The 14,877-nt window shown below is 34.7% G+C and overlaps 2 protein-coding genes across 15 annotated transcripts; one reads left to right on the top strand and one right to left on the bottom strand.

The window, feature by feature from the left end:
* Window positions 1–717: 717 nt before the first annotated feature.
* LOC111301471 (uncharacterized) lies at window positions 718–8,692 on the top strand. 14 transcript variants are annotated; one of them, XM_089744925.1, is made up of 6 exons: window positions 1,396–1,588; window positions 1,742–1,871; window positions 4,131–4,230; window positions 4,509–4,584; window positions 4,692–4,777; window positions 5,608–8,692. In XM_089744925.1, the coding sequence occupies exon 6, from the start codon at window positions 6,617–6,619 to the stop codon at window positions 8,021–8,023; it is 1,407 nt and encodes a 468-aa protein (XP_089601051.1). In that variant the 5' UTR covers window positions 1,396–1,588; window positions 1,742–1,871; window positions 4,131–4,230; window positions 4,509–4,584; window positions 4,692–4,777; window positions 5,608–6,616; the 3' UTR covers window positions 8,024–8,692. The 14 variants fall into 14 exon arrangements, 11 of the variants coding, with proteins under 11 accessions (XP_089601050.1, XP_089601047.1, XP_089601051.1 ...); XR_016328356.1 differs by lacking the exon at window positions 5,608–8,692 and adding an exon at window positions 718–1,355 and having other exon boundaries at window positions 1,525–1,588; window positions 3,376–4,584; window positions 4,692–5,599; XM_089744924.1 differs by adding an exon at window positions 825–1,355 and having other exon boundaries at window positions 1,525–1,588; window positions 4,131–4,777.
* A 358-nt stretch (window positions 8,693–9,050) lies between these two features.
* On the bottom strand, window positions 9,051–13,951 carry LOC111301470 (P-loop NTPase domain-containing protein LPA1 homolog 1-like). Its single transcript, XM_022897149.2, has 8 exons — window positions 13,691–13,951; window positions 13,435–13,587; window positions 12,163–12,497; window positions 11,574–11,655; window positions 11,051–11,476; window positions 10,222–10,956; window positions 9,928–10,038; window positions 9,051–9,535 (listed from the first exon to the last, which is right to left on the bottom strand). The coding sequence occupies exons 2-8, from the start codon at window positions 13,579–13,581 to the stop codon at window positions 9,128–9,130; spliced, it is 2,244 nt and encodes a 747-aa protein (XP_022752884.2). The 5' UTR covers window positions 13,582–13,587; window positions 13,691–13,951; the 3' UTR covers window positions 9,051–9,127.
* Between the last annotated feature and the right edge of the window lie 926 nt (window positions 13,952–14,877).

Raw genomic sequence — 14,877 nt, 5'->3', positions numbered from 1 at the left:
ATATAACCCTATCAAATACACTATATTTTGGCAGTTGTCCAAAAATAATAATAAATTAAAACTTTGACCACTAATGACTATGATTATCAAATTGATTTCTTAAAATTTTCCTCATAAAGTTCATTAATTTTTAATTTAAAGGGGAATGATATATTTTTTTATCAGAATTAATAAAGGGGTAATGATACAAAAAAAATAAAAAAAAAATGATGATGTGATAAATTTAATAACAGCGTCAAATTAACTTTTTAAAAAAATAAAAAAGAAAGCATCTGTTCCAATATGTATAATTTCTCCAATCATGATGATTGAAAAGAAAAAGGGCTCAAGTGGCAAACAAAATGAAAAGAAAAATCTGCATAGCCAGATTAGATCTTACGGACATGGGCCTGGTTCAGGTGGAGGCGGAATCTATCATTTTACTATTATTTTATTATTTTATTTATTTTCCAGCCATATAAAATTTTTGGCCACTCGTATCATAATTCACAACTTTAATTCCCAAATTGACTACTCATATAATATATGAATTACTAATTCACATTTTTCCAATTACAGTTATGAACTATTTTTAATTTATTTAATGTTGTAACCTCATAGATAATCAAACACTAGCGTTTGCACTTTGCATGTCTTAAGGAAATTTGTTTAGATATATTTTTGCCTTTCAGTGAATAGCTGTCCCCATTACTTATATATAAATGATATACAAGAAATATTTTTTCTTCTCCAATGAAAAATACTTAACTTCCCTCTTTTTAGTTCATACTTACATGAAAACAGGGTTTTGTTTATTAATAAAGATAGAGTTCAACTTGTTGGATGACTTCTTGAGCAGCCTTCACGTAATCACTTTATGTTTCAACCACTGGTAACAGGCCACATCAGCTGGTCCTCCTGTCTTTCTTTTTAATTTATTTTATTTTCTTTTATGTTCATCCATGATCTTTGGACCCTTTGGGAGTTTGGGTCAAACTCCAATGTTTCATCTCTCCCTCTCCTTTTATATAAATCTCATATATATTGATTTTTAGCAAAGGCCATCACTCTCTCTTTCTATATATATGTGCATGAGTATTTCGATAGACACATAGATTTGCAGTCGTTGTTTGCGGGTGTAGCATCATCAAGATTCACATGCAAATGCAAGGTTTGTGTGATAATAACACTGATGATGACTCTCTCTTACCCCCCCCCCCCCCCTTCTTCCCTCTCTAATTTTATTGCCAAAGTTCTATGAAACTGAGAATCTTGATGATGCTGCATCGGCAATAAACGACTACACACACACACACACACAAAAAATCTCTTTCTCTCAGTTTCAAAAGCATAGTGTGCCACTTTGCAAAAACAAGGTGATTCTCTCTTTGCAAGTTTTTTTCTTTTTTTTTTTTCTGTTTTTGTCAGGTTGGTATAGTAATTTTCTGTTATACTATTACTACAAATTTTTCATGGGGTATTCTTTAATAAAGGTTATCTCCATAATATTATGTTCCTTCTTATTTTTCACTTTGATTGGGTAAGGTGTAACCATAACAAGTAGCGTCTACTATGCTGTTTCAAGCTATTGCGAGAATATCTCAAAAAGGTGAATTTTTTTTTATCAATCGATCCATGTCTCTTCTCTCTTCTTGTTGTTATCTTTGGTTGATGTAATTAAAAGAAATTAGATCCATTCTTTTAGTTTGCAGATCTTTGGTTTTGATTATTTCGTTATAGATTTTTGCTTGTGAAATTGCAGTTCTATAGGCAATGGAGCAATCTTTCCATCAGGAGATGGTACTGGTCTGATGAGCTTCGATGAAGGCGAACAAGGTGTTGGCTGGCTCCAGGAGAGTGTTTTGAGCAGAAACTGTGAACTCTGAAGAAAGGTGAGAGAAATGAGGTATTTTAGATTTGTTTCTTTATGGGATTTGATGATATCAGCTAAATAACTTACTGCAAGATTCAAAATATATTTGAATGAACTTATTTTTTTTTAAAGAAATTTTGTGGACATTCTTCCAAGTGGATTTTGTCTGTAGAATTAATAGATCGTTGAAAATTGGAACTTCAATGTGAAAGAGAATCATGGTGGGAACAAGTGTGATTGTCATTGCCTTTCTTTTGTGTTTGATAGCTTTTGCATTAATCACCCATCACTCCTTGTTGGTGGACCAACCACCAGAGAAAACGCATCTTGCAACTTGGACCCTTTTCTCTCTCTCTGAACTCTGAACACAATTGAGTCCCACCTTTTTTTCATCCCTTCAATAATACTAGTGAAATTTTCTTCATAATATTGCTTCACCAGTCATGATAAAAGTGATAACTCAGTCTACAAAATTATGGATATCTGTGTGCCTCCATCACTTTCCAAGCTTTGGTTCTCATAATCTGTGCTCTACATATGGTACATGCCTATAATTTCCCTCAGCTAGGCCTAAGCCAAACCGATTCAAAATGTTTGGACCACTGATTTATCAACTCTTACAAATATATACAATACCCTTACAAGTTCTAACTTAATAATTTTGGAAAATCTTTTGTGGTGTCTGCTTTTCAACAAAGAGAAATAAAGGGTTTAGCCAAGAAAATGATGGTATTATATCTAGCTAGCTACAACATGCATATAGCTAGAAATCAAGTTTCCTTTTGGATGTTGTAACTTCAATCAGTTAGAACTGGGTTCTTCTCTAAGGTAATTTGGATTTGGACAAGTTCTTACTAAAGCTGTTTGAGCCAGTTTCTGGTTTCAGTTTAACAGAAAAATCTTTCAGGGTTTTCTGGGTTGTCTAGCAGGTATTATATGTAGAATTTTGTAACTCGTCAGCATTGGAACTTGAGCCTTTAGCTTGTTTTGCTTCTCCAATCCGTTCTTCAATTTTCGATCCCTTTATTTCTCTGCCTGTGAGTGTAATAATCATTCACGTACGATTTCTAGTCTATTCTCATCATTTATCCTATCTCTCCACTTGTTATGTCAGTCACTTATTTGAACTCCATACTCTTATAAAATTTGTGATCATCGCCTTCTCTTATTGACATCAGATGTAGAACAATCATATCTGCAACTTTCTTATTCAATATTTCATGTTCAGAAGTTGGGAAACATTCAAGCTAACTAGCTTACAAAATATACTATCTGATAAGGGTGGATCTTTTGAATTTGACTTCTGGAAACACTTGGGTGCAGTTGTGATGTTATTCACTAGAATGCTTTTACATTCTCAATCAATAGTGAATACGAAATTTGTGTATATAAAACTCTCATCATGTGCTTTTTCTATTTTGTAATTATTTCCTTCATTAGTCCTAAAAAACACAATATTTTGGATTAGACTAATGAAGTCTCATCATCATTGATTGGTGGGTCCCCATTTTAAATTTTCTCAGATACTCCAAAAGAAAGATAGACAAGCTGATGCATATATCGTACAATGGCTCCAGCTAGTACACTTATGCAGTTATGGATACGTATTTGTGTGTCTACAGAAACACTGCATACTAATATATGGTTATTAGGTACGATACCAAGTCAGGAATAAAACTAGAAAATGTTCAAGGCAACAAGTAAAGATTAAAGCATTAGTTTCTGATGATTAGTTTTTCATCTGTAGAAATCTCCTGCAAAAGTTACTTCGCTTTAAATTTAATTTCACTTCTCGTCAAATCTGTTGGTTTACATGGTTCAATCTTTGGGGATATCTTTTCTCATAGATTTTGGCCTTGCATTGTTTGTACGTATACATACATTTGCTAAATTAGAGTCATATGTAGTCGATATTATATTATTGTTTTTTTATTTGAAGTGATTAAGGTTAAACTTCGATCACCAAAATTAAAAATCTACTACTCGGTGGTATACTATATTGTTTTTCTTGTCTTTCGTTTCTCTATTTGCATTCATGGTCAAAAAGCTAAAGAATTGCAACTCAATGTGATACTCCAATGATTTCATATTAAACCCAATAGGACCCTTTTGGGATGATAAGAAATTAATTAGTTTTGATAATGCTTTAATTATTATGTGTTGGTTCAAATCCGTAACATCTTCCAGGGTTCTCCTGTTCAGCAACCATTGTTGACTATGAAGATAACAGTTTATCGAATCAAATTTTCTCATGCAGTTTTATTTAATGATGCTGCAGTTTCGATAAAACATCAGTATGTTTAATTGTATTCAAATGCTTCGACAATCATAGAAGAAAGACGTACAATTATAGCATAGGATCCATCTGGGAATCAAAGGTACATTAATATATTCTCAACAAAATATTTCATGATATCAATAATTTTTATATATGGCCCCTACTTTGTACAAAATATTCTTGCTCTAAGATTCCCAAGCCATGTCATGTTGGACTGTCAACGACAAAATTTGATGTCAAATGGTAATGGTATTTGAGAAACTCTATCACAGTTCGATTTTGATTGCTCCACTTCTTTGCTGAGTTAATGCTGTAATATAAGTTATGCTGCCATCTAATTTTTCTTGTAAGATTGATAACATGTTTGCTTATGGTCAGTACTTCTGAACCTGAGTACTGTTGAATATCGATGAAACAGTGAAACTTTATTCAATTACAAGTTCCGAATTTATTGGTGAGTAATAGTGTGTTTTTCATTATTGTTCCAGTCACTTTTTAATTGCTTTCAAAGCTTGGGAACAGGATTAGGATTTCTCCATGATTCTTTCCTTTGCTTGGTAGATTTTGCATTGTTGTCTCAACTAATTGGAAGGGAGACAAACTGGGAGCTCCTGCATTCGAGATCTTCACACCGCACACATCTGCAAGTACCATATAAACTCCATATCAGACTCACTCCATTATATTATTTCTGAAACTTGCATCAAAAGCTAGATGATTCATATATAATCCATGATATCGATAACTGATCTGAATCTTGGGAAAAATACAAGGAAACTATGAACTCTTGTTGATACATTTTTCTTCTTAATTCCGTAGATTGCACATTATTTTCTGATAATGAAAGTTTTAAGTTCTTGGTACATTTTTGAATGCTACGATATGACGAGCGAGAAATAATATAGATGCCTTTTGAAAAGATGCACCACACTTAATTTCAGATGTTAGCTGGTGCTTGAACAAATGATGAATGATGGTTTCCAACCCATCTTGGCTTGGAAAAGAGACTGCTAGTCTGCTACATCATGCAACAAGCGAGCCAACAAATGAATACATGGGAAATGCATGTTTCATTAACAAAAACCCTTTTTCCTGTCAAGTTTACAAGGATTGAAATTATATCCTTTTAGTCTTGTATGCATGGTTCAGTTCAAGTTCAAGAAGCTGAAGCTTATTAAGCTTCTGATCAGACTGAATACAAGTCACTATAGCTGAATCCTTCGGATAATGATATTCTCTCTCATTTTATCTCTACTCATTCTGCCCCTAGGCGTTCCGTGTTAATTCTGATAATTCCATGCATTAGCATTCCATAATCAAAGACTAAGACTTAACTATATATATATATATATATCTCTCCAAAATTTCTTTTCTGTACATGTGTTTCTGATTTAAATAAATCAAAGCTATTATTTCTTTTTCTACACATCCGTTTTAAAGAAGCATGTCTTAGGTTTTGATAATGTGATTTTTGTAGATAATTTTCAGAGGAAACATGGGCATGGCTAGCCACGCAATGGTCTTTTCTTTGACATCTGAATCCAATCAAAGTTAATAGGGAATTGCTTGAAAAGCTATATTGTAGGCGTGAAGGACCTGTTGAGACTATTGTATTTCAAAATCGTTGAATCAAAAGTCTTCATGTCATGAAAATCAGATTAGACAATTAAAGCACGCTCGCTCGCTCGGTCATTACCTATGCAAATTTTTGTCCAATGAAAACTTGATCCAAACCTTTGGTTGAGTGGGTCCAAAAAACCACAATGGTCCCGAATGTTGTATTTTTGTGGTCCATCTGACAGAAACAGTGGGTATTCATGTGGCAGACATGCAAGTGAAGGACCATCTGAAATGGATCTCTGCCAACAGATCTTTCATGATTGGACATAAAAAAATCAAGGCACCCATAATAATGAATTTGAAGGGTGCAGCAGTTATTGTGATTCCTACAGCACCTCATGCTATATTAGTTGAGGGCTAAATGAAGTTGCTGGTTTTTAATACAAACTACAAAGGTGACCAAATGAGAAATACCATGAATGGAAACTTATTTTTTTAGAATCATCTAGCTCAGAATCAAGGAGAAATTTGGTCACAGTCACAGCCATCAATTATTGAGGGCAAAATAATGATGTCATGTGATAATTTCAGATGACACCAGCATTAGATATGAGGTTGCTTTTTGTTGCCCAGAAAATGCGTGTTCTTTACTGGTTTTATTATGCTTGTTAAAGACAATCGATACTTTAAAAAGGTCACGAAACAATCCTCAGTGGGAAGGAATGGGCAGCCCACAGTCTCAACCCAAACCCAAAAGATAACAATCAACAAATAAGGCCCACTTTCTGATTCAGCCACAGCCCACAAACAGATGCAAAGCCGGCCGGAAACTGCCGTTGGGAACAGGCGTGACAATAAGTGGCTAATTTTAAGGTGTCAAAAAGCTCAGAATTTGCAGACTTGTTCCAAACTCCATAACCCCACAAATGACTTTTCGAAAGTTTCTCAAGACCCTGAAAGCTGTTAAAAATTGCTCCCCATCAACCCTTTCTTCAAAACCTTATCATCAACACTTACCAGACTTAATCTCCAAATTCCTAGCAATTTCCAAGCCCCTTAATGCCTCTACTCTGTCCGATCTCAATCCCACCATTTTCCATGATATCCTCGCAAACCCAGATCTCAAACCCTCCAAATGCTTCCATTTCTTCAACTTGGTCGTCAAAAACCAATCTTTGGTTTCCTTCAAGCCTGATCTCCAAGCCCACATGACCCTTATTTCTAGGCTTCTCAAAGCCAGGTTGTTTTCGGATGCTGAATCTGTGTTAAAATCTCTGTCGATTAATGAAAATCCCAGGTACCCTTTTCTTGTTATAGCTTCTGCTGTTGAGAATTGCTGTTTTGAGTCTAAAGTTATGGCAAAGTTTTTTAATTTGATGCTTAAAGTTTACTCTGATAATGGAGAATTTGGTGAAGTAGCAAAGACTTTTGATTATATGAAGAATAATGGGATTAAGATTGATGAGAGAACTTGTACTGTTCATTTAATTGCTCTTAAGGGAGCTGATGAATTGGGCTTGGCTTTAGATTTCTTTTATCAAATGGTAGAAACAGGTCTTGAAATTTCTGTTTATTCACTGACAGCTGTGGTTGATGGGTTGTGTAGAAATGGGGATATAAAGAAAGGTAGAGAAATGGTGGAGGAGATGGCTGGTAGAGGGATTAAAGCCAATGTAATAACTTATAATACACTAATAGATTCTTGTGCAAAAAGATGGAATTTTGAGGAGTTAGATTTGGTGTTAGGTTTGATGGAAAAGGGCGGAGTGGAATTTAATGTTGAGACGTATAAATTTTTGATTGATGGGTATACAAGCTATGGGAAAATCAAAGAAGCTGACAGGTTGGTTGAGGAGATGCATGATAAAGGTTTGAGAGTTGATACTTATTTGTATAATTTGATGATAAATGGCTATTTGAAATCAGGATCACTAGAGAGTGTGTTATTGTTGTTTGATAGAATGAGCAACAGATGTATAAAGCCAAATGTCGATACATATTGGCCGCTAATAAACGCGTATTCTAACGTTCGAGAAATGGAAGTGGCAATGAAGTACGTACATGAGATGCAAAATAAGGGATTTGAGTTGGACAAGGTTATGTATGATATGTTGATTGATAGATTTTGCCTGAATGGGATGGTTGATGAAGCTTTTGAGTTGCGAATTGAGATGGAGAGGAAAGGATTTCATGCTGACATATCTTTATGTAATCAGATGGGGAAATTATTGTGTGAAATGTATCAGACTGAGAAAGCAAAGATGCTGCTGAACATAATGATTAAAAGGGGTATATGCCCTAAATCGCTAAGCTTCACATCCGCAATCAGCTAATAATTCATAGAAAGAAATTTAGTGGAGTGGGATGCTGCTTCATGAGATGCAATAAATAAAGGGCTTAAAAACTGGTTTAGGTGTTGTCTGATAGATCACTTCCAGGAAGCCAAGGGTTCTAAAGCCAGTTGTTACAGGCAAGGTGGATGTCCATTAAAAGACAAACAGGATATGCTGCTGAGAGGTGCTGATAGTGGTTTAAGCTTCTAGGGGAGCGTATCTTGCAAAATCCTGCAATGAAAATTTGGCACCCTGATGGATTCGAATAGCAATCACCTCATTATAGTCTTTGTACTTGGGCTGCATAACCAGGAAAAAGCATTACTAACGTACATGAAACCTACTTCAAAACATCTAATCATGATTTAGAGCTTATATCATTGATGCAGAGAAGAGCCGTGGATAAGTAAGTTTTGAACAAAAATTGATTCTTATGGAGCCTGTCTCCGGCCCTGATGATGTTTGGTTTCGGCCAAAACGTTGAGAGATGAGATAGGTAGTGGCAATATTATTCCTCTTCCTCTTTAGCTTTTTCCCTTTTGTCAATTTCCCGTTTCATGCTTTATTCATATCACAATCCGACAGTGGCACACTGGCCACATGGATGTCTATGCACTACTAGAGGTGGGTATCAATAAACTTGCTCCTGTTGGAGGTTGTTGTCTCGAAGCCATATTTTACTAGAATTAACGATATGCAAAATTCATAGCAAAAGCTAGCCAACATTGCTAACCAATGAGTTTGAGGACACCCATCTTATGATAAACTTCCAACGCAATTTAAAGACGCTAGAGCCCGACACTTGATCGACAAAAACTAACTATTGCAGACTCGCCTATGACATCTGCCCTAATTGGCTCAGGCGATAACATGCTTTTAAGTTTAACCCTTTGTACCAAAAAAGAAAAGATTGAACCCCAAAGTTGCTCGTGGCATTTATCCAAAAACAAAAATCAACATTAAAGCATCATTGCCGTTTACCAATCATGCAAACATAACATGCATCACTATACATGAGAGGGGAAAGTGGGAAGGGCAGGGTTAGCATCTTGGATTAAATTACCTAGTAATTATAGGAGCCACAAAAGGGATATAAAGAAAACATCAAATACCAAGAACAAAATTGTTTCGCTTCCACTGAGAAGCCCCGGAAAGTATGGGATCACTAATTACTGATCCATGCTTTCCCAAGGCTGGAATGCTGAGGGAGCGTTTTCTCATTTTAACATTGCCAAAAGGTGCCAATCCCCTCTCATTCTTCTCCGTAAGAACCGAAGAGTGAGAGAATAGTGGCTCAGAAAATTGTTCACTTATACTCCTAAGGAAGAAATCCAAATTCTTTTTATATTTATCCCCTCTTGTGCAGGTTGCTTGGTCCCCAGAAAATGGCAATACCTTATCATCAGGGCCTTCATCATCATCTGACCAGTATCCATTCTCCTGAACATCCTGCATTGCCAGGTCATCATACTCTTCATCTGACTTTGTTGAGCCCTCATCAATGGAGCCTACCTGAATTAAAAAAAAGAAGAAAAAATTAGAATAAAATCCACACAACCTGAAAGCAAAATAATAAGACCTATTTTCATCTGGAATTCTAAGATGAAGACAGATTAGAATAAAAATCTATACAAATTAGAAAGTGGAAGTGGACCTAATGCCATTTCGATCATCAAACATTCATAAAAAGTATCACTGAACCAAGCTTCCAATATGGATAAAACCAAATAGGCCATTTCATAAACCTCTTCCAGATAAGAGGAATAATAAAGAACTAATAAGAACTCCTTTTTGTATTATTGCATGGCAAGTTGCGATGCCATTTGCAAGTTAATCTCTAAAATCAACACGAAAATGATATACATATTTCACCTCTAGTAGAAGAATCTAATACATGTTCATACCTCTTCATGGACCTGTTTATCACCATCATCACTAAAATCGTCATCACTGTCCACCTCAGGTGGATCGTCAACTTCTTCATCACTGCCATACACTGAATTTTCCTCCTTTCGCTGTGAGATAGAGAGAAAATCAATAATCTAAGCCCAAAATAAGCACAGCATAACCAAATAAATTGAAAGAAAAATACCACACTACTAGCATTAAAGGGGGCTTCCATTTGCTTATTATTTCATCTAATTTGCTATATATACACATCAAAATAAAAGAAACAAAAAGAAATTTTAAGATGCTACCTCCTTTGCAGGACCATCAGACATCCTTGGTGAGCTGCAGCAAGAGGATTGGTATCTACTGCCATTATCAGTGCCATCACATCTGGACTCATCTACACTTCCAGCACGACTTGTGCCACCATCACTAGGCCAGGCACTAATTCCAAAGTGACCAAATTGAAGATTAACGGGTTCGGCCTTGCCAATTTTTAGAGGTCCATACAAGGGAATGCCTATTTCACCCTCAGTCCCATGACCAAAGATAGGCCTTCCATTACCATCAACTGATTCGACTGGCCAAGCTTTTGCAACAGATCCATCAGTGTTAAGAAGAGCCATCAGTTGCCTGGAAGAACCATTCCTCTGGATCAACTGAAACATTCCCTTGGAGCTCAGTGCTGCAGTACACTGATTCCGGTATTCCTCATCAACTACAGTAACCGTATTTGTTATAGGATCATAAAGTGGCTCCCCAGCTTCACGCCTGCGGAGGCAACTGAAAACTGTCGCATGTATAGCCGCCACACTTCTGTCAACATTTGTGTTGTTTATTTTTGGTACCAAGTGCTTATCAGCCCGTTTGCATAGATAATCTTGTATTGTCCTGATATTCCTTATATACTTCACATACTTATTTTTTGCAGGGTCCAATGTCATGTACTTAGCACGAACTGCAAATCTTTCCAAGTGTTTGTCTTCATTCGTAATGTATATCATGAATGGTATAATTGAGGGGTGTTTCCTCATAAGCCCCATCTGCACACAAAGATCAAAAATCAATATAAGAATAAATGAAGTTTGGGGAAATGAACACATTTGATTGCAGGGAATAAACAAAAAGTTTACTTACAACAAAATTAAGGCTTAAGTGAACACCCTCAACAACTACAGACTCTTTCCTCTCTTCCCATGCAGTAATCAGTCTGTCTAGACTATCAATGACCATCTCACTTTGTGCCTTAAATCCTTCAACTGCCATTTGTTTGGGATTGATCAATTCAGTACTAGTAGAACCACTTTCTATTGGTCGGGCATCAGACTTGCAAGCTGAAGAACCATCACCTAGCTCACCCTTAGGAAGTGATTGAGCAATGCCTGCCATTTTCGTTGCTCTTTTTTTAGCCTTTGCTTCTGCAACTGCCACAGGATCCAAACACTCCCCAGCATGGTAGGTCGATGCCCAGAGTAAAGGATTTTCCTTCTCATTTACAAAACTCCTCATCATGTGGCGAATTGAGTCAGTTGAAATCACAGTTGTAATTCCCAACCTGCTACCCTGCATGACATTATCAAAAGCACTAAGATTAGCTATTTATGGGAATGCAGTTGCAACAGATAGGGCCACACAACATTAATATGCAAAGCAAAGATACCAGCAAAGAAGACAAAGTAGATTTGCCACAACCGCTAGTGCCACACAACAGCACAGTTACAGATTCCTTCCTCTCTCGGATTCTGCAGTGAAGACCAATTCGGTTACAACGAGAGACAAGAAGGTGCTTGCATCTGATTTGAACACCCCAAGTATAGGACACTGAACAAGACAATTCTAAACCCACTATCACGATCCCCTATCAAATCATATATGTGCATTTGCTGCAACTAGGCATTAAAAATCTATACATGTTACATTAAAAGCTTATGGAATACTTGTGATAAGGAACTGTCTTGTTGGCAAAACCACCAAAAAGGGGAAAAAAGAAAATGTAGGTGGACAATTGAACAATCATCTATGGAGAAAATCATGCTTGAATAGAATATCTCTCGAAATATATTCTATAAAATAGAAGAAATTAAGAAGCGTGAATTACCAATCTCCAAGCTACCACAATCACCACTAAAAATTACCAACAAAAGACAAAAATTTAAAGGAATATATGCAGATTCTCCATGCATGCAATTAATTATACGACATGTATAATTGCAATTCTTTTTTTGTAGGTATAAGATGTTATACAATACCTGCATGCCAAAACCAAGTCAGCCCTCTGGTTTGGACCCACATACTTATATTCAGCAAGAGCATCACAGACAACATCTAAGAAAGTCTCTCTTTTTACAGAAACAGATGTACGTCTTTTATACAATTCAAATGGTATACTTTTATTTTCATCATCTTTGTCTGAAACTAAACAGCTGCCTGCCTCTGCTCTACGAAAGTCACCATTGGTAGGACGAACATCTTCCCTCTCAGTGTTTCCTTTTAAACCACAAGAATTCAGTATCTCAATTCCATCTTGAAGTAGAGAGTTGTAAGAAGGTTCGCTTCTAATCAATTCAAAAACCCTCTGGCTAATCTGGTAAGAAATACAAAGAGGACATTCAGAAAAAAGGATCCACTTGCCATAACCATTAAAGACGCATGAAAGAAAACCAATCATGGAAAATTAGAAAATTAAAGAAGAAATAACATATCACAACCAACACCCTAAAATTATTAACAAGTTAACTAATATAAAGTCAAAAGAGATCGGGCAACAAAGAATCTGACCAATACACAAGAATTTTATATAGACATCTGATTGAGGAAACGACAGTCCCAAACTCGATATGCATCTTACACAAGTCAATTAATCTAGGTATCAACCTCTCCCTAAACAAGATAATGAAGATCTCTATATCCCAATAAGAAGCAGAAAGTAAATTTCCGACTGAAACTTAAACCGATAATGTGCACAATATGAGGCAATCCACGATGTAGAACAGCATCCACAATGCAGAGGGTCAACAAAAATGGAAACAGATCATTACCAATTTCATCTTCTTCGATCTCAATCATTTCCAAAAGTCTGAAACCTTTTACAGAAACAAAGTGGAACCTAAAAACTACACAATTGATCACTTTTAAAGGGAATGAGAAGATAAATATTCAGTCAAAACTCTATGACAACGAAAGAATGTGGTTTTTTTCTCAACTGAGAAGAAAAAAAAAAGTACTATCAAATTGTTAAAATTCGTATTGTTTTGACTCAGCATTAAAGCACAAAATCATGTAAAATTGAAACCTAGGAATTTTATAGAATACGTTATAAGAAATCAAGATCCATCACCACATCATCTACATTTTCGATTTACTATATCATAATTACAATTTATCGATCAAACAAAAATATAACAGAAAGAAACAAAGATCAAACGGAAATCGACATTAAATCGTAAATCCATAATTAAACAAATCATCCAAATTGCTTTACAAAATGAATTCGATTAAATTAAAAAAAAAAAAAGGAAAACCTTAAAGGCATGACGAGCTTTGCAGCCCATGAGTTGGAGGGTGCTCTGAAGAACGGGACGCGTGTACCGAAACGACGACGTCTCCTTCTCCCTCTTCTCGCCTTCGTCCACCACAACTAAATACAGAACCTTGACTAGCTCTCCCATCTCTCTCTGCGCACCAAAAAACACAAATTCCAATTCAAAACATCAGCGTTTTGAAATAAGGCAATGTACGAGAATCAATGAAGACCACTTGATGAATCCGAAATCAAACCTTAAAATATTTACAACGAAATCGGACGAGAAGAAAAAAAATCAAGAAAAAGTGACCGAACGGGAAAGAAAGATTGTTAGGATTTGGTTTTTCTATAGATCATGAAATGCGAGCAACGCCATTTTGTTGAAGAAGAGAAGAAAAGCAGAGGCAAAGGATCACTAGCCATTTCTTGGTCGGGCCACTACGATAACGCGTATCATGCAATCAAAGCTTCCACGGGTCCTTTCTTTTTTTACCTTTCCTTTCATTTCCTTCTTCTCTCTCTCTCTCTCCTCTCTCTCTTCTTTATGCAAAAAACGCAATTGCGGGGGGAATCTAAAAGACAGATATCGCCTCTTGTTGGCAAGGAATTACGTAGTTACGGGACTTTTGTTTGGGGACGCTCGGGTGGCAGAACGAATAAGTCGGATATGAATGAATTTATATTTGTGATTTATTTTATTATTTTTGAAGGTATTTGATTTGATTCATGTTTCATAAAAAATTTATTTTATTTATTTAAGTTTGATTTGTTTAAATTATAAGATATTTGTATTTAATTTATTTTTTATGTAATTAAATTAAAAGAATTTATTTATAAATGTTAAATAAATATATTTATAAATATAAAAATAAATGAATAAATTTATGAATATTAAATAAATCATAATTAAATAAATTTAAATAAATAAATTTTAAATAAATATAAATAAATTTTAAACGAACATAAAATAATACTAAAATAATATTAAAATAAAAAATATAATAATTATTATTATTATTATTGACCAATAAATGAATTCTAAAAAAATGAGTTTTAAATGATCAATAAAAGAATTTATTAATAAATATAAATAAATTAAACATACATTTATTTATATTCGATTCATTTAATAAACAAATTTAAAAATATTATTTAAGATTATTTGAGAAATTTAATAATTGAATTTAAATTAACAAAAATTAAATATATTTGTAAACAAATTATTAAAACTTTTGTTGATTGACACTTCAAAGTATAGGAAAAAGATAAAAGCATATCAATTATAATTATTATAATATAATTAATTATAGTTTAATATTATATTAAGTTCAAAAAAAAATTATATAAAATTTTGCAATGAATTTTATATAATTATTTATTATAATTAATTAATTATAATATTACATTAAAAAAATTTTAAAAAATTATAGAGATATAACGT

The sequence above is a fragment of the Durio zibethinus genome, chromosome 15 (assembly GCF_047325235.1).
Source record: "Durio zibethinus cultivar Kanyao isolate XHJ-2024 chromosome 15, ASM4732523v1, whole genome shotgun sequence".
Lineage (NCBI taxonomy): Eukaryota > Viridiplantae > Streptophyta > Magnoliopsida > Malvales > Malvaceae > Durio > Durio zibethinus.
The sequence above is the reverse complement of the archived record's forward strand: the minus strand, read 5'-3'. Positions and strand labels throughout refer to the sequence as shown.

Coding starts and splice junctions, on each gene's coding strand:
- LOC111301471 (XM_089744924.1), top strand. CDS start 6,617: ATGACTTTTCGAAAGTTTCTCAAGACCCTGAAAGCTGTTAAAAATTGC.
- LOC111301470 (XM_022897149.2), bottom strand. CDS start 13,581: ATGGGAGAGCTAGTCAAGGTTCTGTATTTAGTTGTGGTGGACGAAGGC. Junction 10,957..11,050: donor ACTTAAGCCTTAATTTTGTT/GTAAGTAAACTT, acceptor CTTTGTGTGCAG/ATGGGGCTTATGAGGAAACA. Junction 10,039..10,221: donor CTGATGGTCCTGCAAAGGAG/GTAGCATCTTAA, acceptor TCTATCTCACAG/CGAAAGGAGGAAAATTCAGT.